Source organism: Zootoca vivipara, chromosome 1 (genome assembly GCF_963506605.1).
Source record: "Zootoca vivipara chromosome 1, rZooViv1.1, whole genome shotgun sequence".
In the NCBI taxonomy this organism is placed as follows: Eukaryota; Metazoa; Chordata; class Lepidosauria; order Squamata; family Lacertidae; genus Zootoca; species Zootoca vivipara.
Genome location: NC_083276.1, coordinates 57,505,733 through 57,530,992, shown reverse-complemented (window position 1 = coordinate 57,530,992; position 25,260 = coordinate 57,505,733). Strand labels below are relative to the sequence as shown.

Below are 25,260 nucleotides of genomic sequence, written 5' to 3'. Positions count from 1 at the left end.
TGTGGTGACCAAGATAGCTATAGAAACAGATCAGCAAAGCTGCTTGATAAGCAGGAATGGATGACTTACTTGGTGCCTCCAGTCCTGGATCTGTTCCAAGCAGCATGCAGACAAGAATCCTCCAAGGAGAAATGCATTCCAGCTAATCAACAGGGCTTATTTTCTCCCTTCAAAGTCAACCCTGCTGTGTGATTCATAAGCTTAACCATGGTACAATTTAAGAAATAGTAAACATTGCACAATGTTTCCCCTTCAATGTATTTCAGAAAGTACTTTGGTGAAAAGATTGGGCTGTATTTTGCCTGGCTTGGCGTTTATACACAAATGCTTATTCCAGCTTCCATTGTGGGGATTATCGTGTTCCTGTATGGCTGTGCAACAGTGGACGAGAACATACCAAGGTAACATACACATTTGTGGGTTTCCATCTTCCACGTGTTCAAAACGTCCTCATTTCCTCTTATGACACAGGGAATGTCCAGTCTGCTCAGTCATGCTTGCTTTATCTTCATAAAAGAAAATGGGAAACATTAGATTTAGAATCACTGACGGTCTTGTGCGATCAATAATACAAAAATTATTTCAGAATTCATATTATTAGTGTTCGCACTTGTATTCGTTAATTTTCTTTTTTTATCAAAGGTAACTCACAGTGAGTTACATCAAACCAATTAAAACCAACAATAAAATAACAATAAAAACCTAAAAACATGACAATTCAAAGAAAAGACTAAAAAACACAATTAACAAAAAGGCAGGACTACAGGTCACACCGCACTAAAAAAAAAAAGAGAGAGAGAGAGAAAAGGCCACAGTAACCTTCCAACTGCTGGCCAAAATCCTGGGGAGAGAAAACTTTTGCCTGGCATCTAAAACTACATAAGGGTGGTGCCAGATGTGCCTCCCTGGGGAGAACAGTCCACAAGGACAGGGCCACCACTGAAAAGGCCTGTTCTCATCTCGCCAGCCTCTGAACCGCCCATGAAAGGGGCACCGGAAGAAACAATAAAACAATAAAAATGTTTAAAAAGCAGAGATAACAGAACACCCTCCCTCTACATGAAGATATCCATTCCCGCTCCTTTCACTGCACAAGGCAGTGACCGTGACTGAGACTAGCTATGTGCTTCTAATTTCAGCAGTGTGTAGCTATTTCGATACTCAAAATTAATTCATCTCCCATCTATGAAACGGAATTATACCAAGAACAAACTTATACCAAAAACAAACTTAGTTGGTCTCTAATGTGCTACTGGACAATTTTTTTTTATTTAGCTTGTTATATACAGTGATATTCTCTAAGAATGAGGCTGCAATGCTCTGTATGCATTTACCTGGGAGTAAGTTCCATTGAAGTCAATGGGACTTCTGAATATACGTACAGAACTGTACTGCATGAGGTCCAAAGCTGATAAGATGGGAGTTTTATTAACTTCACTTAATGATGTAATTTTATGTAACTTGCTGTCATCAGTCTTGAAAGCTTGCATACTCTGACAGCAACAGGTTTTATTCAGGAAAAAGATATCAGCTTACTTGCCTTATATCTCTCAAGAGTCACATTTTCTGTGGCTGCTTTTTAAAGCTTTCAGATCTTTAATTGAAAGTAGATCAATATAGGGTACAGGAAATAGAAGGATGCTAATAATGTATATTAGTTAAGTGCTGCAACTTGCAACACAGTTCTAATTTATGGGAAATGTCTGTTTTTCCTCAACATTTTTGTTTCCTTGAGATTTGGCTGATGGAATCGCTGCAAAGATTAGACCTAAGGGGTTCAGAACTTAGTGTGGCATGTGGGAGGAAAGAGTTTCCTTAGTATAGACCAGGCATAGCCAATGTGATGCTCTCCAGATGTTATTGGCCTACAAACCCCGTCAGTAAGAATGGCCAATGGTCAGGAATAACAGGAGTTGGAGTCCAGAAACATCTACACTGGCATCCCTGGAACTAGTCTTCTGAAATGTCACTCTCTGAAGTAATCCAGTCCAGAATTCTAAAAGGTGTACAAATGCATAGGAAACAAACAAATTTCCAAAATACATAGTAGATCACCACTTAACCCTTTCCCCCATGACTTCTCATATTCCTTGAAGCGTGAGTTTGATTCTAATGGTCTTTTTTTTTTTAAGCATCATAGTTCAAGAAAAATGGTTACACATTGGGAGGAGTTCTGGAGAGCCTATGAGCTTATCCACACTTGCTCTTGTCCTGCTGCTCTTCCCCAGGGAAAACTGTTCTCTAGTGCTCACTCAGAACAAACGGCACCCCAATTTTCCATGGATTGCTGTTTGTTCTGATTTAAAGCTAAAGAGCGCGTTTTCCCTGGGAAAGGAGCAGGGAAAGGAGAAAACTGTCCGAACCCATGCCTAAAAAATGCTGGTCAAGTGGAAAACTGCTTGGACGCATGCTAAAAGGTTGAAGGGAGTGGGTGTCAACAAAAACCTCAACCAGCCTGGAAATGCTTTTCTCCTTCTGCAAATTGAAGAGGACTAGTGGGATGGGGAATGCATTTTGCACATGCTCCAAAGCATTCTGTTACTTACACATGTTTAAGGGATGGCACTGAAAGCAGGTCTTCAGAGCTGTGTTGCAAATTAAGCTCTGAGTCCATGTATACTTTTTACATTTGTACATAGTCAGGGTTCCTCTGAAGTCTGTTTCCAGAGAAGTCTGTTTCCCTTGCCCTGTGTTCCTCAATCCTATAGAAATGCCTGCCTAAACAAGTTCTTTGTGCCATCAAGGTACCAGGAGGTAGGAGTCAACCTGGGGCAAATTCCATTGAAATGCCTAAACTGCCCTGACTTGTTTACTTGCTATAATTCCTAGACTGAGGGAAATTTAGTGATAGGTAATGGTCTGGTACAGAAATAATTTATGGAACATGTAAGAGAGAGGGCTTGCAGAGAGCAGCCCACTCTGCTTACTTCCATCAGATGGGAGAGCAGCAGCAAGAGCATCAAGGCAGGAAGGAGGTTCCAGGACTCTAGCAGCATACTGGAGCCTCAAATGCAGTTGGGAAGCAGAGAAGAAGGGGTGGAGCCAGCTGCATCAGAGGGTGGAAAGGAGAGGGAAGAATCAGCGGCAGCTGAGGAGAAAGGTTTGACACAATGGGGATCCCGTAGCGCCAGTAGGAGGGGCATTTTGGGGACCAGTCTTAAAGGCTGGGTCAGAGCCCGCCAGAGGCTATTGCGGGCTTCTGCCCCATGCAGAGCAGACATGATTTGAGACATCTCACCACTGTATATAGCATGCACAATAAAACTCTGAAAATCCAGAGGAGGTGTGGAGTGCTTACTCGGGAGTAGCCAACACCCATCTGTGACAGAACATGTACAGCCTTCCCTTTTCAAAGGTTACTGTCACAGTGGCCGGATGGGACTACTTCAGAGTAACGACTCTACACCGCTCTGCATTTTATCTTTTTATTGGTGCTGCGTATTTACAGTGCTAAAGGTAGAGCTATTTACAGAGACACATCTTCTCAGCTTGAATCAGTACCTCCGAATGGCGTTTGGCGCGTCTTTCGCCAGCATAACAACTTGGGGAGACCCATCCTCTTTCCCCTACGCTTTTTGCGCAATTCCGGAGTTGGGGGGATGGGTCTGCCCCCCTTTCTTCCTCCTTCCTGTCCCACCTGGGACGATGGCTCCTCTACCCTGCTAGAGCCTTGGACACCACTTCCTGTTTCTCCACTTGAGCTGGAGCTTTCCCTGCTTTCAGCCGGGCTCTGGGCTGGGCTGGAACTCAGGAGGGGAGGGACTTCGCGATAGCCCCTGTCCCTCACAGTTACCATCTTATGACTTTCTATCCTCACCGTTCTAGCCAAAGTTAACATTAGCCACAATTATCTTTAACTGCTGTCCGGAGACCATATTCATACCCTGCTTTCAAGTTCTAGTTAAAAGCTAACACTGACCAGTATTAACCATGGTTAATGTCCATGCAGCAGTAGCTAGTTAATGCTGAAAAGGGAAGGAAAAGGAGAATGCAGTGGGGCTGAGGAAAGGTTGATGGAGAGCACAATTCTGTGCCCTGTCCCAGTTTCCTTAACTGTTGCTACATGTTAGATTATATTGGCCACTTTACGTTGACACTGGGCCAGTATAGCTCAGTAACTACAACAACACTAGTTGCGTCTCAGGAGAATGGAGTAGAATGTCTTAGGGCACTGGTGTTCTGCAGGCTCATAGGTGTCTGGGCAAGACATTTCATGCCCTAAGCATACAATATTGTACAGCACAAAAATACTTAGACCAGTATGACATCACAAAATACAGAGCTACACCATAATAGACCAACATTTAAGGGCAGAGTCTCTATAAAGGAATCAGTGTTACTTCCCTTCTTCCTTTTATTGTACTGTAATTTCATGCAGCTAATACTGTCATATAGGCTGCATATACATTTAAAGTGTACAAAGCTATAGCTCCCAGGACTCTTAGCAAACTTCAATTCTCAAGATTTGGGGTGCATGCTTTCAATGTATGGTGTATAAACAGCCATAGCTAAGTCTGAAATGAGGGAGGGGGGTGGATTCATGAAAAGAGCTTTTGACAGGTCAGTCTTGTGAATATACAATCTGTATAAATTACAGATTGGGACCAGGGGAGAAGCAGGACAAGTAAGCACCAAGTTTGAAGAATAGTTTGCATTTACCTGACATGCACTGTTTGCTTTCCCTCAGCATGGAGATGTGTGACCAGAGGAACAATATTACTATGTGTCCCTTATGCGATAGAACCTGTAGCTATTGGAAGCTGAGCTCCGCTTGTGCCACATCTCGGGCAAGCCATCTCTTTGATAACCCAGCAACTGTCTTCTTCTCAGTCTTCATGGCTTTGTGGGGTAAGAATGTCCGCACGACTTTGTTTGGCCCGGGCTTTGGCTGCGGTTTTTAATCTGCTTACTTGCGGAAGGAAACAAGCAGGAGGATAAATCAGTGTTTGTACAATTCAACAGTTAATTATCTGTAGCCCCCCCCCCCTATTTTTTTTTTTCCTTTCTCCCATAAAACTGCCACCCTTATATTTATGTTTTGAACTGAAGGTTAAAATAGAAAGCTGCTTGGATGAATATAAAATGAAGCATTTGTCATAAAACTGCTGCATGGCATGTATAGATAGCATTAAGGGGATTGCAGAGCACGCCAACAAAATCTATTTGCAGACTTGGCTTCCAAATTAGACCATTGGAGCAAAGATTTATTGTTTGGGGGGGGGCATTCTTATAGAAATGGCCTTTAACAAAGTACGGTTGAATAATGACCAAGCTGCTAAGTGCATTAGTGTTATCAATAGGATGCTGTTTGTACCTCTCAAGGTGTCCTTTTATTTTTGAGGGGCATCCCACTTTTGCAAAGAGCCTTCCATGACCCAGGTATTGAGATGCTGTAGCAATTGAAAGCTATGCACCAAGCAGATTGTGTAAAATGGCCAAAAAAAAAAAAAACAACCCTGAGATCTAGCTGTTAAAATTCAAAAAGAGTAAGGATTTGCCTTCATAGTATGACATGATCCTGAATGTGCAATGGGGGATCTTGCACATGCATTTCCACACATACCTGGGATAATGTGATATAAATGTTTGCAGATAATGAAATCTATAACACCTATTCCAATTTGGAGGTGTTGTTGAACGCAGTCCATAAGCAAAATGTTCCCATAGAACTGTGTCACCATTATTGCCTGGGTGGGTTTCAGTTGTTGCAACCTGAGGATATAGACAAGGTACTTAGAGACATGTGGGCCACTAGCACTTGTTTGCATGATCCTTGCCATTTGGCTAATGCCATCTCCACCACTTCCTCGTGTGTTTTTGCCTGACTAAATTGTATTCTTGGGCGACGGCTTCTGCTTGCCTGCATGCACCATGGACAGATGTATGTCTGAAAACCTCTGGCTTTTGTATGGCCGAAATTTAGACTTGTGTACAAAAGTAAGAGTCACATCCATTGTCTGTGGTCATAACCCAGATTCCCCCCCCCCCGGGCGCAAACACCTGGTTAGGACCCCAAATCACCTGGTCTGGGCTGATGAGCTGTAGCTGTAGAAAAAGTGGGGTGGCAGGGTGGCAAGGCATGATAAGTGCAGCTGATTTCCACTATTGAGAAAGGGGAGTGGATTATAGAGATGGAAACAGTGGCCCGGGAGGACTCAAGGAAAGCCAGTGTGGAGTCAATAATGTAGGAATATTGAAGAACATGTATGTCGCATCAGGAGGAGGAGCAGATGGTCCAGTAGAAATCCATTATAAATGCACATTAAACGTGCCTAACACTTGTTGCTGCGTACGCTTGCAATAAGGCACTTGTCTAAGATGTCTGCACCCTGTTGCCCCGCTTTCATATATTAGATATATGGAGAGTAAAGTACAGCAGCTTAGACGACAGAATTTGCAGCAATTATTCTTACCCTGCATGAAATTGTAATATGGTGCTTGTGTTTGTTTTTAAATTAAGATAATTGCCTGCCACGTAGAAAACCTTTTCATTATTGATGACATGTATTATGCCATTTGATATGAGAAATACAGTTCAAGTTTCCATTTGCTCAGCTGTACAGGGAATCAATTTTTTTCCTATTAAAATGCATTTCAGTCAAGTTACCTCTGTGAGAGTTCAGGACCTGACTTCTTCCACCACCACCAACCCTTTGACTAAATCGTCATTTTTTTTATAAGCTATACTGCTAACACACACAACTGTATATTTTACTTAATAGGAGTGGGGTGGTAAGGGGTGTCTGTGTGATAATGGCAAGCTGAAATATGGAGTGATTGAGTTTAGATTTAATTTTATACTGCAGTCAGCAAGAGGGAAGCCAAAAAGGAAGGAAGATGAATCTGAGCAAAACAACCTATGCCACAGAGATCGATGATTTGTTATCATGTAGAGTGGCTTGTCACATTACATGTATTGAGAAATGTGATATATAAGCCAAAGCAGAATGTCGCGTCTTTAAATAGTCTTATCCCTTCATCCAGGCAATCAAATAACCATTCTCTCCCTTTCACCTTTCCCTCCCTTTCCAATACATTTGCAAGTCCCTCAATCTAGTCTCCAGATACTCAGAATATATGATACACTGAAAACAGCTCCTCTAATCAGAAGTGACCATTGCCTAGTCTATTAGTCAAAACAGTCCTATAGACCAGAGTGGGGAAACTTGGGGGGGGGCATGTTGTTGTTGGTTTGAAATCCCATCAGATGCAGCTGTTGAGTTCAATAAGAAGCTGGGCTGAGTCTATGGTTATTAAATAAAGATGCTTATTTTAGAGTACTTTCCATGTCCACACTTGCATACAAACTGGTGTTCTACCTTCCAGAATTGTCTCTAAGCCCTGTGGTGGACTTGTCTAGGCTTAGAGCAGAGAGCATTCTGGAATCCTGGGTTGCAGGGATGATTGTAGGGATGACCCCGATATGTTTTCTGTTTTTCTGTTATGCTACTTTTCTCCACAACCGTAAGTGCTAAAAATATTTCTTGCTGTTATTTTTGTTTGTTTAAGGAAAGAAGAGGCTATGCTATCAAATTTTATGTGGCTTGGCATGAATTATATAGCCAGGCATCACTTTGACCCTTCTCTCCTTCTCCAGTGACAGTGGAGAGCAGTATCTCAAAATCACTATGTTTTCAATTTATATGTTATAGTTTTGGAGCTTCTTCATTTTGTTTTTTATTATTTTGTTTTTACAGAGATGGATTGTTCAACTTTGTTTATTTATTTTATTTTATTTTTTTGCCATTGGTTACATTGGCAAGTCTATATGTACATACCCATACAGACACCGCATTGCTAAGTTGGCTACTTCTAATACAGGACAGTCCAACATGTGGCCTGAGAGTAAGCAAGGCTCTGGGTTTTGGAAAGGAGACATGAGGGGGCTCTGATGCAGTCCTAGAGTCCACCTTTTTCCTTCCCAAAGCCTAATTAGCACTTTCCCTGCCAGGACCTTGCAACTGGCTTAACTGGCTTTGGGAAGGCAGCATGAAGGTCGGGGGTTGTCAAATTTTGGCCTTGCTTCCGCCCCCGCCTCCCCCCCCCCACCAGTGCACAGCAAAGTAGCATGTGGCCCACAGGTCTCATGTCAAAGTACTGTTGCGGCCCACGTTGTATGAAAAGTTGGACCACCCTGCTCTTGCATAAAAGAGGACCAAAATAGTTTTCTGTGTTTTGTGTCATTTTACCCATGGTGGTTAGCTGCAAACTAAGCATTGTAAGCTTGTGCAAAGGGAAGTCAGATTTTTAGGGAATGTATATGAATAGAATGTCAAGCTCAGTAGCTAACTGACTAAATTGCAGTTTGTAATCTAGTAATGAAAATCCTAGTCCTTATTATTGCCCCACACTTCCTCTCTGATAATTTACTCCCTAAAGCCTTTAAAGAAACTATGTTGCTACCGTATCACTGTGACAAATGCAAGTCTTCCACATCCACCTTGAGGAGACCAAACTCACAAGAATAAAATGGAAGGGAAACGTGTGTGTTGTTTTGAGCTCCTTGGTATAGGGCAAGTTTTTATCTTATTTTTAAGGGGTATGTATGTCTCCCTAGGTCTCTCTAGTCTAGTGCTATCCATTCTGACTTGCAGCAGCTCTGCGCGGTCTAAGGTGGAGGCTCCCATTTTCCCCATGAGCCAGCTTTTAACTGAAGCTGTGCAGGGAGCGTACTTGGGGACATTCTGTACTCAAGAAGAAGAAGAGTTTGGATTTGATATCCCGCTTTATCACTACCCAAAGGAGTCTCAAAGCGGCTAACATTCTCCTTTCTCTTCCTCTCCCACAACAAACACTCTGAGGTGAGTGGGGCTGAGAGACTTCAAAGAAGTGTGACTAGCCCAAGGTCACCCAGCAGCTGCATGTGGAGGAGCGGAGACACGAACCCGGTTCACCAGATTACGAGTCTACCGCTCTTAACCACTACACCACACTGGCTCAAGCACATGCTCTCCCACTGAGCTATGGTTTCAAATGGCAGCCTGACGGTTTGTGGCTGCGTTCTGTTCTCTGGGGCCAAGGTTGCATGACGTCATGACAAAAATGCACGCACAGCCAGTGGTTTGGAGAGTAGGCTTTTAAAAAACGTTTTACTGCATGCTTCAAGTGTGGTCCACACACAAGCACAGACATCCAGCTACAAAGACACATTCTGGTCATCTCCTTGGACCAAGCATATCTGCATGTTAGAGGGTGATGCTGTAAAGGAGGGATTCCTGGTATCAAAGGGGGATGGGGGGGATGGGGGAGAGAAGTCTTTCATTATCCATAATTCTCACTTTATATGCAGGTACCATTCAGCAAGTATACCAAGCATCCAAAAAAAAAGCTATCAACAAGCTACAGAAAGCCAAAAGCACCATTTTAAGGATTATAATATTTTATTATATATAATTATGATGTCGGTGTGCAACGAGTGTCTAAGATTTATGCACAGGAGATATAGAACAGATTAACGGAACTGAATAAAACATGATTAATGCTAAAATATGTTGGCAAATTCCCATTGTTGCTACATAATTAAGATACATGGAGACCTTGCCTAGTTCCTCCCATTTTCATTTTCTCCAGGGTTTTACTGGGATCTCAGTACAGCTTGTTGATCACATCTGTTAGCAGTCACTTCGGAGCAATTCCCCTGGGGTTAGGCTTTCTCAGCACGCTTGCTTCTTTCACAATTATTTATTTACTGTGTAGTGCTGGTCTGTTCCCAGTATTCAAATCCATGTCCCCAGGGCCTCCCACAACCTCAGCGGCACATAGATTGATGTACACAAGCTGTATTTGCTGCAGCTTAAGCGTTGTCACTGTGCACCTCCTTTATAGTAGCGTCCCCATTGAAAATGAAATTATAGCCACTCTCTAGTTTCCAGCACAATTACCGGTTTACATTTCCTTCTTTACATATTTTCTTGTAAGTCATTTGTCCAGTTAAGCTAAAGTGCTTGGATTTAAGATGATTTCACCTTAAGGAAATCTGCATAAGTCCCAAATAGTGCTGCCACTGAAATTTGCAAGTAATGGAACTGAGGATCGATGCAGAAGTTCCAGCAGCCCCAAATATATTATTGCAGCTTCGGGCTGACAATTACTTCATCGGGAAAGTTGCTAAGAGTGAATGAACTTCCCCTTGTGATCACTCATTGCAAATGCTTAACAAAAATTCAAGGTTTTATTAATATTTTCAAAGAATAGTGGGAAAACCCAGATAATAGATTGCCTCTGCGGTCTTATTTCCATGAAGGGTGGAGCTAACCTGCAGCAGGTGGGTGCTCCAATTCATGTATGTATGTCTTATATTTATATCTTGCCTTTCCTCCAAGGAGTTTGAGGCAAGGAGTCATCCAGAGTTTGGGTGTCTGTTGTCAGCAGTATGCTGGTGACACACAGCTCTATTTCTCCTTTACATCTGCAGGTGTGGCAGTGGATGTGCTGGACCGGTGTCTTGCTTTGGTAATGGATGAGAGCCAGTAAACTGAAGCTCAGTCCAGATAAGACTGAGACACTGTTACTAGGTGGTTCCCTAGGCTGGATGGGTGGAAGATTGCTTGCTCTTGAGGAGGTTACACTCCCTCTGAAGGAACAGGTACATAGCTTGGGGGTGCTCCTGGATCCGCTGCTGTCACTTGAGGCCCAAGTGGCCTCAGTGGTGTGGAGTGCCTTCTGCCAGCTTCGATTGGTGGCCCAGCTATGCCCCTATCTGGACAGGGAAAGCCTAACTTCTATGGCCTACGCTCCAACAACCTCTAGGTTGAGTTACTGCAATGCGTTATACGCAGGGCTGCTTCTGAAGACGATTTGGAAACTTCAACTGGTGCAGAATGCAATGGCCAGATTGTTCACCAGAACAAGACGGTTTGAGTGTATAACACCAAACCTGGCACAACTGCACTGGCTGCTGCTTAGTTTCCAATTCAAAGTGCTGGTGTTGACCTATAAAGCCTTACATGGCTCAGGGCCTCAATACCTTAAGGACCACCTCTCCTCATACAAACTGACCTGGACCATGCGCTTGTCACCTGAGGCCCTTCTCTATGTCTCCACTCCCAGAGAGGTTCAGAGGGTGGCAACAAGGGAATGGACCTTCTCTGTGGTGGTTCCTCGATTGTGGAATGCTGTTCCCAGAGAGGCTCGCCTGGCGCCATCATTGCATGTCTTTAGATGCCAGGCAAAAACATTCCCTTTTACCCAGGCCTATGGCTATTAAATAATCTATGGCCTATCAATATGTCAGGGAGATGATTATTATTTTACTATAAGGCTATCTGTCAGTATGCTTTTTACTATGTTTTTATTATGTTTTGTCATTAATGTTTTATAATGTAAGGTTGTACACCGCCCTGAGATCTTTTGATAAATGGTACAGTGTGTGTGTGTGTTGTAACGGATTGACACAGTTTTGAAATATTTATTCCTACCTGGCTGGAAAAGAGTTAATCCACCTCCAGCCTGACTGACATAACATTCTGATGGGGGCGGGACTGTTCCCAGTTTAAAAGGAGAGAGGAGCAGTTTGGTCAGTTAGGTGGTTGGCAGTTGGCAGTTGGGAGTTAGGAGTTGGGGAGAGTGGAGTGTTAGAGAGGGATGCAGGAGCTGTATTCACAAGTCTGTGTTAAATAGGAAGATATGTGCTTTTAAGAACCAAAGAAATTCATGTTTATAAGTTAAATAATAAAGTTAAATGTGCTTAAACGTTCACTGACTCGGCAGCGTCTCAGTACCTTCAGAGGTGTGACAAAGAGGAGAGAACAAAGCTTTCCTGGGGAAGAGGAAACTGTTTGCTTTTTCTCCTGTCATACAAAGGGCTGGTTAGCGAAGCTGAAGGAGCCACATAGTTGCCTAAGGGAGAGGCACACTGTAGCAGTAGGGGTCCATGGGAGGGACTTCCCACTGGTGGCCATAGGTTTCGAACGCAGCGCCTGAGGTACTCTGGAGACAAGTCCAATTTGGACACTGGAGGTTTTTTCTCCTGTTTGTGGAGAAGCACAGGGAGAGCCTCTGATGTTAAAGCAGTGAGGGGGGGATCCCTCACATTTTTGGTGGCAGAGGTGGGATCATCACAATTTTGGTGGCAGCGGTGGGATTGTCACATATGTGTGTGTGTGTGTGTGTGTGTGTGTGTGTGTGTGTGTGAAATAAATAATTTATTGCTTCTACTATTAACCCACCCTTCACCCTAAGGTCCCAAGACAGGTTACAGCAATCTAAAATATTACATGCCAAACAGTTTAAAAACAAATTACTATCACAAAAGTAAGGTAGGTTCCAAAAATACACATCTCGGGTGTCAGAGACCAGGTTCTTCCACTCCCCAACATTGTTCTCACAAGAAATGATGCTTCAGTTGAAATGCTCAGAAGCATATAAAGGTTTATAAGTTTCTGAGCATTCTCACAAGCATCATGTCAAATTCTACAGTTACCCAGTCAATCAGTCAACCTGCCTATTAGTGAGCCAGACTCCCTTGAGTCTCTGACTGCCCCATCCCTTCGCCTGTGAAGGGAGAACTGGCATAGGAGAGAAGAAGGGGTCTGTGACCCATTTCAAGCACGAATCCACATTTGGAAAACATGGGTCTGAGTTGACAAAAAATGGACCACAACTTTGGTTGCAAGTGGGGGCATTTCAATTTTGAGCCATCCTCACCCTTCGCACAGCTTGAATATTAAATCCCCCTGGAAATTTGTGGGTTAATAGCCCAGAATAGTTGCTTGAGCCTCCATGGATGCTAATTGCTCAGGAATAATTGGGAACACCTGTGTTTAAATGAGATCCCCCATCAGAGCTTGAGACAGGTGAAACGCACATACACAGCCATGGGGAGAGGAAGGCAGATTCTGTGGAACTGGCAAAAGGAAAAAGAGTGGTAAGTTGGCTGAAGGCGTATTGGGAGCTGAGGCATTTGTCTGGGGATCTGGCATGCCATAGTGAATTTTCTGCCTTGTAGGAGTGGCTCATCTTATGTACTGCTTATGTATTTACAAATAAAGTCAAGGTAACTTTTATTTATTTTTTATTTCTACAATATTTGTAAATGAAAATTGCAAAAACAGCATTAAGTGTCCTCTCTTGTGTTTAGACTTACCAGTAACCCAATGTTATCAAATGAATTACAATTATTTACAATCGTCAGTCTTAAAGGCAGTAGGGCAGGCATAGGCAAACTTGGCCCTCCAGATGTTTTGGGACTACAATTCCCATCATCCCTGACCACTGGCCCTGTTAGCTAGGGATGATGGGAGTTGTAGTCCCAAAACAGCTGGAGGGCCAAGTTTGGCCATGCCTGCAGTAGGGTGTTCCATTCTACTTTGGGCTTTTAAAGAAATATTTTAATTTATGTTTGGAGAGGAAAGAAAGTAGTGTGCTGTATAGCATATGTAACCATCTCTGGTTTTGTTAATGGAAACCATAACAAATAGCAAGTGGTAGAATTAGCCTGCTCTTCTAAGTATTTTTTTCTTTTAACCACCCAGCTGCTACATTCATGGAACACTGGAAGAGAAAACAGATGCGTCTGAACTACAGATGGGATCTGACTGGGTTTGAAGAAGAGGAAGTAAGTTAATTTTGTTATGAGCTACTTCATTGGTTTTTACATCTGCCAAATGGTCTTTCATTTTTAGTTGTTGACCCATTGGAAAGGAAAATCCTGCACATATACTATTTCTACGTTTGGGAAGGGTGTGGTAGTACAGTAGCATGTCTTGTTACCATGGAAGCATAACGTTAGAGCTACAAAATGAGGGCCACGCCTAGTGTTGTGGGCATTAAAACATATATAGCTTGCAAATGACTCCCTTGATACAGGAAATATATTAAGTGAGCACAACTCATGAAGAAGAATGGGAGGGGGAGTGTAAGAAAGAATTGTGTAATTTGCTCTCTTTTGAGAATAATTGTGTAATTTGCTCTCCTAAATGCAGGGTGGCAAGTACTCCAATTGTCTTTTCTGTGTGAGCCTAGATTTTTAAACTATAGCTTGTACTCAGCATATCAAACATTGAAAGGGAAAATAATTCAAGACACCAAATTATGTAGAAAATATTAGAGAGCACTGACATAAATTAAGAACTGCAAAAAGAGAAATGTTGATAGTTTTGAAAGAATTTTTTCAGCTGTCTTACTTTTGTTATGTTTTAATGTTTAGTTTTTTTGATCTTTTCCCTGAAATGTAAATTTCCCTAGAAATAGTTTGTGAATCAATCCAGTGTTTGTATAATCCATCCCTTACAGTTCCATTTTCAAAAAGTCAATAAATACTGCTTAAAATACTGCTTTAAAAGTTTAGTAAGGACATCAAGTAGCCTTTTGGTGTTAGTTGTGAGCTTCTATTTATAAAATAACTTCCGGGCTTCCACATTAGAATTGAGTGTGTTACTGGTTTCAATCGCATGTCACAATGAACCCTACAATCTACCGTAAGTCACACTGAAAGGAAACAAACCATAATCCCTAGTTTAGGGATTTGAACCAGGGATTGTTCATTTTACTCCTAACAAACCACTATCTGTAGCTTACTAATTGGGGTTTGCTGGAATAAAACAAACCATGGTCCCTTGTTCCTACATAAAGCTAAACTAGGGATAATGATTTGTTTCCTCGGCATACAAACGGGAAGGACATAAGCACCTAAGAAAAGTGTGCTCACAACCAACATTTACCTTTGTTTGCTGTGACATACAAACTGGGCCACAGTGAGTGAAGTTACTACACTAAACTAGGTTCAAGACAGAGTTGCATAAATTTTTGAGGTGTTTAGTAGCTTAAACAAGAGCAAAATGTGTATAGGGAGCTTGGGGCATGCATTTCAGCCCTCCCACCCACAACGCTGCATATCCTGCCCCACTCCTTCACTCCCACCATTTGCTCATTTAGCATGTCTGAAGGGAGTTTTGGAGCACATTCAGCTTGACCAGGCACAGGCAAACTCGGCCCTCCAGATGTTTTGGGACTACAATTCCCATCATCCCTGACCAGTGGCCCTGTTAGCTAGGGATGGTGGGAGTTGTAGTCCCAAAACATCTGGAGAGCCGAGTTTGCCTGTGCCTGAGCTTGACTGTACTTAGAAGCCTCCCTCTTATTACTTGCCTTATTAATGCAGGAAAATTGGCCATTGTTTTTGCCATTGCCTGTTCAGGCTGAATGCTTGAAGAGGACTTCTGTGGTTTCTGTTTGGATGTCTCAGTCACTACCTCTTGCAGTTAGGAAAGGCTTGTGAACCTAAAGGATTTCTCTTTTTCTGACTTGCCACAACTTCCCTCAAATTTATTTTTGGAAAGTTCAGTTGGTGGGTTTTGTTCACCCTCAGTGTTAGATTAGAACCACGCCAAATATTTTAACCAAAACCAGGTCATTGAAGTGAGGAGTAGAACGGATGTGATTAAGGAGAGGCTACTTAATCATTTACCCTGAGGCTACTCCCTTCTGTCCAACAAATATTCCCATTTTGCAATTTTCCTATCCCTCCACGTTTATTTCTAAATTCATGTTTGCACTGTGTGCTCTACCTCTCCAGGGTTAGAGTTCACATCTCTCATATTTTAAAACCCTGGTGAGCAGGCAATCATGCCACAACAAGGTTCCATTGAACTGTTGTGAGGATTTTCTACTACCATAAATCACAGCTGGTTTTGGCATAACATAACATAGCATAGTATACAGCAAACCGCAACCTATGAGCATTTAACTTGTGCACATTCAGCTTTATGCACTTGGCAAGCAAAAATATATAAATAAAATAAAAAGGTGTGGATGTCCAGTGGAAAAAGACTCTGGCAATTGTACACATTGTGTTTGGACTATACGCAATTTCAGCTTTAGGTGAGATCCCCAGAACCAGAACCACTGTGTAAGTTGAGGGCTTACTTTACAGTTAAACAAGTCTGAGCTGAGTAAACCAATAAAAATGATAGTTCTGAAGCAAATCCATACTTTGTTTTTAGGTTGTGTATATGTGTGTCATCCTAGGCATCATCTTAGAAGAGGCATTTCCTCTTTTATGAGAGAGAACAAGGAAAACCTCTTTTAAGATCATGTTTGCCAACTGCAGTGCTTGCATTCAAATGTTTAAAACGCTGTACAATTAATCAGAGGCACAATTTTGTCTATCAAACTAAATATTTACTTTAGTGTAATCATTAATTTAGGGGAGGGATAACGGAATTTAGGGTGGGTCATCTGCTTCCTGCTGATGTCTACATGTACCACCCAGCAGACGGCAAATGTGACAGTGATTACACAGTCAGCTGATCTTTATCAGTGTCAAAGGTGATACATATTGAAATGAATAAATATAAATTACAGCCTTAATAATTTTTGACCATTGTGTTGAAAGGTCTTCAGTGACCTCAGAGTGTTCTAAGGCCCTGATCCTGTTGTCTGCTTGCAAACATGTCACTGGGCTAACATGAACCCCACATGCATACCTAGGATTGAGACGTAACCTATTGGATAACAATGGGAGGATGTTTTTATAAGGCAACTGTTCTTTTATTTTTGGTACCTTGTTGTTGGCTTACATGAAAGTGGAAAGGATTAACTGTATCCTTCTAGTGGCAAATATCTTTCAGGGTTATGTTCAGTGTTCTCTGCAATGGTAACAGCCTGTGACCTGAGATAACTGCTGTTAATAGAATGTATTTTACTTTTCACTTAACACACTCCAGTCCCACTAATTCAGCCCTATGACCCAAGCTCTTGAGCATGCATTTAAATCCTGCTGAAGACTGAAGAGGTTAAATAGTGTGAGACAAAATCCCCAGGAGCTTCTCTGGTTTAAGTCCCATTGAAATGAACACTGGCTGGAACTCCAGCGCACAACTGTTCTTTCATGTAGTTGTTGTTTATTCCATTGAGGGTTTAATCACATGACACCATCCAGACTGTATACCACCATGTTACTTAAACTCATTCATCTTGATGCAATAATATGCTTCCTTTCGTGCTACCAGTATAACATTAATATAAATACAAAAGAAGACCATTTCCCCAAAGATGCAGCCATGTCTTTTCTAATTCCTTCAGCCACATTCACATGAATAAAAACAATTGTATCCAGTGCAGAATTGTGCAACAGTGAAGTAATTTTAATTTTTATGTTTGTTTGTGTTTTTTATGGTTTCCTGAAGGAGGCAGTCAAGGTTTGGATTTATTTTTATTTTTATTTATTTTTTTGAAATTTCTCTACCTTTTTGATCTGTCGAGTGGTGAAAGATGCCTTCTGATCTCACCTCATTCTTTTTTCCTAGCATCTGATTTCCTTCCACTTCAATGATTCTTTCTTCCTATACTATATATATATCCCTATTGGGACTTTTTCATATCCATTCCCATATCCATCTAATGCATTTTTAAGCACTTTCTGAATCTTTGGGCTGTCTCATTCCTTCAATTTCTGATTATTTTCCACATATTTTTCCACAGTGTGTTTGGCAAATCTGAAATGCATTCTTTTGGCAAGACCGATCAGGTTAACTGATAAGAAAAAGCATCTCAGGTGTCCATGAACTGAATGCTTAAAGTCAAACCACCTTATTGCTGTCCCAGCCCCTTCTTGGGTCATTTATGGTAACATCAGCTCACATGAACAGTCTTAAAAATGGCCTCTGGGCAATGACTGAAATGAAAGGTTCCAGTTTAAAACAAATTGCAAGGCTGCAAATCAGCACATTATGCAATATAACCCATTTGCTGCTAGAGAAATTGTTGCAGGCTTGTACTTGATTTGCATTGCTGCTGGCCGTAATCCTGCCTCTGTCCCATCCCTAACAGTGTGATGCAGCTGCTGTGTCATATATGAGAGGAGAGCAGCCAATCTCGCAGCAGCAGTGTCACCATCAAGACAAGGACATCAGCTGAGCCAGCAGCATTGCAGATTATAGCTTAATTAAGGTCTTTAGCTACAATGGAATACCAACAGAGAGTAGTAAAGACATGAGCAAGCATTTTAAATTAAATCTTAAAATTTTGTTTTTTCAAATAAGGTTAACATATAATTTTTTAAAATTTTATTACACTGGAACCTTTATTTGAATTTGTTCTTGAACATTTGAATGGGTAGACATTGGGTTTCATGGCTCACTAGCCTATTGACTTATTTGCAGGATCACCCCAGGGCTGAATATGAAGCTAAAGTGTTAGAAAAATCACTAAGGAAAGAATCCAAAAATAAAGAGGTAAGCTAACAATGTAGATTTTTTTTATTCATAGTTAAGGTTTCCCCATTTACAGTGTCATACAGTAACAAACAGCAACTCTCCACCTCCATTACCATTACCATTCTTTAACTTCACATATAAAGAAAGATAGATAGAGATGGACACCCAAAAAGAGAGAGCAAGGACAGGTGAGCAAGAGAGGGTAGCTACACAAACGGGGAGAACCTGTGACCTTCTAGATCAGGCATAGGCAGACTCCGGCCCTTCAGATGTTTGGGACTACAATTCCCATCATCCCTAGCTAACAGGACCAGTAGTCAGGGATGATGGGAATTGTAGTCCCAAACATCTGGACGTTTGGCATTTACCTATGCCTGTTCTAGATGTTGTGGGATTACAACTCCCATCTCCCCTGACTATTGGCCAGGCTGGCTGGTGCTGGTGAGAGTTGGGGTCCGACAATGTTTAGATGGCCGTTGCTGCAGTAAAATAATCTGAGCTCTGTAGGGTTAATACAGATGTGGGTTCATCACAGGCATAGTGACCATAGGAATTGTTTTAAGATTCCAATAATTCCTTAGAGCGTGTGCAGCCTTATTCTGTACACGTTTTCACACCTAAATTATGGCGCGTGAATAGAATAGCAGTTTGCATCTTGCAACAACAACAGTTTATTCAAAGCCAGAACAATTACAGAAGCCTGTGAAAATAGCATTAATATATGGGCACATACAGAATTGAACACACTATATTGGTGTTTCCCAAAGTTCTGGTATCTGGGTCTTTCCCCCCGAAATGAAAATTGGAGGTATACTTTAAAAGATCTACTTTTAGAATGTAAAAGAATAAGAATTGCTTTTTCTTGACGAGCTCACTCCAGGGGACCCTGCCTTAAATCTATTATTAGAGGAAAATTGACTACATGCAGGAATACAGTGGGCAGCCTCCTCCATAGCTAGGTACTTAAAGGCACAGAAAAACAGACTGTGACTAGAGCAAATGATGTATTTTACAGGGACTCGTGTAGGAAAGCCATGATTGGCTGCAGCTGTCTGTTGAATATACAACCCGTGGCACATCCAAACTTACCTCTGCATAATGTGTGAAATGGCCCAAACACACCTGGGCAGATTACGCTGGATCTGCATCTGGTTAATCACCATTTTCTCTCCCTCCCACCCGTTGGGCAATATCCAGTCCAGTTCTTTCCAAGGAAGCCACAAACGTCCCCCTCCCTGACTAATTTCTATTTAGTAATTATTTTCTCTTGCTTTGTTTCCCATTGACTTTCTTAATTTTCCAGGTTCAAGTCTACATGAGATGCCATTTTCAATAGATTTGTATATGTTGGACGGGTGTTGTGAATAGGTTATCATGTGTCTGGACTGTAATACCAGAATCGGCATCTTAATTTCTGGGGTTTTCCAAACAGTTTATTTAACGCTTGCAAGGCTCAGTTATTTGAGCCACTGCTCCAGAAAAGGAACACTCATCTTGCTGTACGACATTGCCCTGATGTCCTGTGAAGATAGACTAGTGAAGCAGCCTCATCAACACTGGCATTGTGCTGCACTGGAAACAACCATCACCAGACATAAATATTACTTGCTGTAGAACTGGGTGAAGTTGAAGTAGGTTGAGGTCAACTTTGGGGATTATTTGCTTAAACATGAAGGCACTTCTGCTGTGACTGAACCAACTACATTTGTGTCTATACATGTAATATTTTGACAGTAAGGTTTTATCATGGATGGGTATGACCTATTTGTGAGGCCATCTATGGTATATCAATGCTGTGTGTACCATTGCAGATATTTGTCACTTCAGGATCAGAAAGTAAGCATGTAATTCACATTCTAATTCACCATGGGTTTAAAACAGTTTAGTTCCATTAATTTCAGCGTGATCCTGGTTTAAAACCGGGGGGGGGGGCAGAAACCCAAAGGGGTTTGTGGAATGATTTACCTAATTTTCAAGTCCTTATTTTTACATTTTAAGTGCTTCCCCTTTCTAACATCTCCAAGCTCCTTTGTAACCAAACTCCTGTACAACAACTACGGTCCTGGTTTTCTAGAAGAAGAAGAATAGACATTTGACACACTTTCACTGGTGCAGATTTCTAAGCGCCACATGTTATGTGTAGTGGTCTGTAAAGGTATAGATCTGGCACTAAAAAAAAGTTCAACTACTGCAGAATTTGTGAGAGCCAGAGAACTCCCTCACCAAATGCTCCTGTGTAAAGTTGTTGTTATTATTTATTAAATTTCTATACCACCCTTCATATGAGAATCACAAGGTTTACAATATAAAAACACAAAAATACATACCATAGTACCAAAGAAAAACAATACCCCCAGCCCACAGTTTAAAAGGCCATAGAGGCCTGAGAGGAGAAGACTGTTTTTGCCTGGCACCTGAAGATATGGTGCCAGGTGAGCTTCCCTGAAGAGCATCCCACAAGCAGGCTCCACCACAGAGAAGGCCCCTTTCTTAGGTTGCCAGTCCTCTCACAGAGGAGGCACACAATGAAGGGCCTTGGATGATGACCACAGGGTCTGAGTTGGTTCATATGGGGGAGAATAAAAGTTAGCAGGCATGAAATAAGAGGATAGGTGTTATAAATTTATAACCATATGGTTCAACAGCAGAGAGGAGTAAACTCCTCAAGTTTGCAAACAACACCAAACTGCTTAGGCTAGTGGGCCACAAATTGGCAGCTAAATTTCATTGTATGTATATGCAGTGATGCAGACTGGAACAAGAGCAAAAGTAATTTTTAACCTCATATGTACCAGTGGGACCTCGACTGGTACGACTAGCCAAGCAAGAAATTTACAGTTTATGATGAATAGCTCAATGAAAACTTTTATTCAGTATGCAACATTGCTGGTGGTGGTGAGGGGGAATTAAATTGTAGTTAATATGCATGTGGGGGCAGGAACTGCCAATGTTCTTAATGTACATACAGTATATGGTGTGAACATATTTGAAATACTGGATTCCTTTCCAGTCACCCTATCTAAAAAATGAACTAAAAAAGCAAAGATCTTACAGGGAGTTCCTTCTTGGTTTCTCCACAATCTCCTTTGGGTTCCACCATTCTGAATAAGTTCATTCTACCTGCAAACTCACTATTCATTCCTGACTCCAGGTTATTGGTTAGTTAAATGACTCTAGTCATCCCACTACAAAATATTGTGGGATTTTGCTGATAACTTTTATAATGAAGGAGATCAGACTCTTATCTGACACACATTGTGACACCTTAAAATAATACAGATCCTTTTTTATCCTTTGCATTGTTGTTTTTGTTGTTGTTGTTTTACTAGATAACACTGGTGATTTTCCTGTGGTTTTATTTTGTACTTTCTTCCTTATAGTAATTTACTTCATTTCAGAAGACATAGCATTGGCCCATAACAAGTAAAGGCAGCTTCTATTTGTTTTTAAGCTGTAGCGTGTCCATATTTTGCTGAGGGTATTGATTTATTTGCCTATATGAGTCAATGCTTTGTAACAACCATATTGCATGACCCTTTTCTGTTTCCTTCAAATGCCATCAGAAGGGCCTGCAATTGCCAGAAGAGGCAGCCAACAAATGGCGACAAAGAGTTAAGAGAGTCATGGCTGGGGTGAAATTGGTACATTTCATTCAAATTTGTGGAAACTTTCTGAACTATGAATAACTATATAAAACACAAATTGATTTGTTTTCCAAACTTTGTCTGTTTATTGTCTAATATACACATATACGTATTTTTCCCCGCCCCCGCCCCCTTCTTCAGCACTCTTGTTGGGATTGGTTTTCCTCTTTGTGTGGAATGGCACTGCATGGTTAATCCTTACATATTGACTGGTGTGACACTTCTGCACGTGCCAGATGCTTGGCAGAGTTGCCTGCGGCTGTTTGTTTTTCCTCAGACAGCATGTGTGTGACATGCATGTGACATGAAATGCTTGTTGTTCTTGAAGTGGCCTTCTGTAATTATATATGACATCGCAATTTTAACACATCATTCCCTGTTTTCAGGCTTTAAAAATCAAATAAGCTCCACGACACAGTGTATTGAAATTCAAAGGTGATCACTCAACAGACCATGAAAATAAACAAGATACGATCAGATATTAATGTTACTATATCTGAACCCAAAGATGTTGCCCAAACCTTTAAAGGCCCTGTAACATCAGGAGAAGGTGCTGCCACTGCTTCCCATTCTGTTTCTTCACCGTTTCTTTTTGTCACCTTTCTTCCTTGCCAAATGTAGGGGACAACAACTAGACTCCTAGGTGAAAAGGCCCAGGACAGAAACTCTTCTATATAGCAGCATCTTGATTGTGGAACGTCTTCCCTAGGGAGGCCACAAGGTTGTCCCTATCTTTGCCTAGCTTTAAAAAAACTATTTTGTTCCACCTGGCTCTTGGTGGGTTTTCAATCCCACATTCTGGTTTGGTTTTGTTAATTGGTGTTTTTTTAAAAAAAAAATCTGTGTTCTTGGGGGCAGAAAAAGCAATTCATGAATACTTTTAATAAAAGGATGGAAGAAGGGAGCCAGTGGATGGATAGGATGGGAGATGCAGTGGTTCCATTCTGTCCTTCTGCTATGGGACTTTTAAAGGAACTATAGCATATCTTGGTTGAGACTGAGCAGCTGAACCAATGCAGGCAAGACTGGTTTGACAAGTATCAAGGCACCATGGCACTGAGATTCCACATCATTGACCATGTTATTGACCATATTTTTCTTGGCAAACACATATCCACACACACATCATGTTTCATGTTGGCCCAGTTCATGCTGTCTTGCCCTTGAGATCATCTGCAGTATATCTGTATATTGTTCCATATGCTTGCCTCAGTACCAGTTTCCTAAATTTTACCATATTCAGGAAAGTAGCTGGTGTTCCTCTGACTTGGAACAGAAAAGACAAGCCAAATGAGCATACTCCTCGTTTGCATCCTTTAATCAAGTTCTTTAGTATCACATTCATCTTTTCCCATGAACAATGGATTTTCATGAGTGATGGAACTTTCACAAAGTACTTTAACTTTTCTGCATTGTTATAAATGCATAGCAATGTCCTGGAGGGGAAAAAACAATTTTCATAGTGACCAATATAAAATAGACTAAAATATGTAAACCAGATAGAGATAAATGTGCTTTGACAATCCCTAAAAATCTGTGTTTTTGTAAAAAATAAAATTGCTTGGCCTCATAACACTGATAAACAAACTAGCTCAATTTGAAATAAATATTGTGATATACTGACCCCTTTATATAGCTGTAGTTAACTGAATTGACTCCACACTGTTCTGATGTTTGCCTCCTAAAATGTTTACTTCCATTCCTGTGTCTTTGCACTACTATCAAGTTATGCATTTGATTGCTTTCCTACACATCAAAGTTTGGATGACCGGCACAAATTAAAAAGAAAATGCTTTCGCCGCTACAGTATATGTGGCTATATTACATCGCAGGGTCATTGTGTTTTCTTTCATGCCATAGACTGAAAAAGAAAAACTGACGTGGAAAGATCGTTTTCCAGCATACTTCACAAATTTTGTGAGCATCATTTTCATGGTAAGTTTTACCTAGTACCGGTAAATGTTTACGGTTAAGTGTAATGCAAGATTTTGAGCAAAGCTTCTGTAACATATTGGAGAAGGACCAAGCTTCTCACTGATTTCTCTCAAGTCGATTTTGTGGGGTGCACTTTCCTTAGTCAGTTTTTTTGAGTTCATATACTGTGATTTTATAGTTGATAGTCATGAAGAAGATCATCACCATTATGAGAACATAAGAAGAGTTCTGCAGGATCATACCACAGACCTCTGTGGTCCAGCATCCTGTCCTTGCAATGGCCAGCCAGATGCTACCCGAACTCCTGCGTTATTTTTTTACAAATAAACATTTGAAGAGGATCAAAACAAATTCCACACACGCACACACAGACCAATTACCCCCCCCCCCAATCTATGGAATTTCACAAGCCTTTCAGCTAATTATTGGTCCCCTTCAGTGGAGTTGTATATGCTTGCTGTTCTTTCCATTCCACAGTTTATCATGTAGTGTAACTGTGGACATGCTTCTCAGCCATGATTTAGTTATTTCCTTGGCAGTTCAGAATTCCTCTATAGCTGACATGGCCTTTAGGTTCACTGTTGATTGAATTACACCACCTTCTGAGAAAAATGATACAGTAGCATTCAGAAATGGCCTAGATAATCTCAGTTAGGAGCAGCAATTTTCTTTTAAACCATGGACTGGTTCACACTACCACCACTGACAATACATGGCCCACAACCAAGGTTGCAGCAAGGCACTGCTTCTATACGCGCACACCTGTGTGAACTGGTTCTTTACATGAGAGATGAATGTTGCAACTGCAATTTTTGCAGTGGAGGCAAGATGAAAAAATGCTACAGCATAGACAAAGGACAAATATGATACATGAATTGGGCCCTAGGACAGAACCGTTCCTCTAATACGTTTCACTGTTAAACATTTCCTTTCAATCCAGATCTGGCCACCCTTTTAACAGTTACTGACATCTAGAATTTTTTACTGACATCTAGAATTTTTATGACATGTTACTTTTGTCTTTCCAGATTGGACTGACATTTGCCATTGTTTTTGGAGTCATAATATACCGAATCTCTACTGCAGCAGCTTTAGCCATCAGCTCCACTCCCGGTGGCCGGTCTAATGTTAGAGTAACTGTCACAGCAACTGCAGTGATTATTAATCTGGTGGTGATAATAATCTTGGATGAAGTATACGGCTGCATAGCCAGATGGCTGACCCAGATTGGTAGGTATAAATCTTAAAAGTTATTTTGACTTAAAGCTACAGTTTGTTTAAATGGCCTCTCTTAAAAGAGCACAATTATTTCACTTTGGCCACACAGCCAAGAACAAAGCATGTCTAGCCAATGATATATCTAAAATAATCACTTGGTATTATTACACGAACTTCTTTCAGCAACTAACATTGGTTTGATTATAAAATGGGGAAATGGACTTAGATTAATCAAGAGCCTCTTCACTTGCTATGGAGAACCAAACCATTTTCAGAAGCTGAGTAATGTAATTCATCTTCATTTACAG

The 25,260-nt window shown here is 41.3% G+C and overlaps 1 protein-coding gene across 9 annotated transcripts in view; it reads left to right on the top strand.

Moving 5' to 3' along the window:
• ANO1 (anoctamin 1) overlaps positions 1–25,260 on the top strand; it is a 144,201-nt gene that overhangs the window by 95,352 nt on the left and 23,589 nt on the right. For 3 of the 9 annotated variants that reach the window (XM_035117027.2, XM_035117008.2, XM_035117036.2), the window contains 8 exons: positions 267–401; positions 4,688–4,848; positions 13,473–13,555; positions 17,127–17,138; positions 18,102–18,173; positions 21,719–21,796; positions 23,660–23,734; positions 24,763–24,964. In XM_035117027.2, coding sequence (XP_034972918.2) covers positions 267–401; positions 4,688–4,848; positions 13,473–13,555; positions 17,127–17,138; positions 18,102–18,173; positions 21,719–21,796; positions 23,660–23,734; positions 24,763–24,964 — 818 coding nt within the window. The remainder of the gene's footprint in view (positions 1–266; positions 402–4,687; positions 4,849–13,472; positions 13,556–17,126; positions 17,139–18,101; positions 18,174–21,718; positions 21,797–23,659; positions 23,735–24,762; positions 24,965–25,260) is intronic. The other 6 variants (XM_035117017.2, XM_035117055.2, XM_035117074.2 and 3 more) reach the window with 3 other exon arrangements.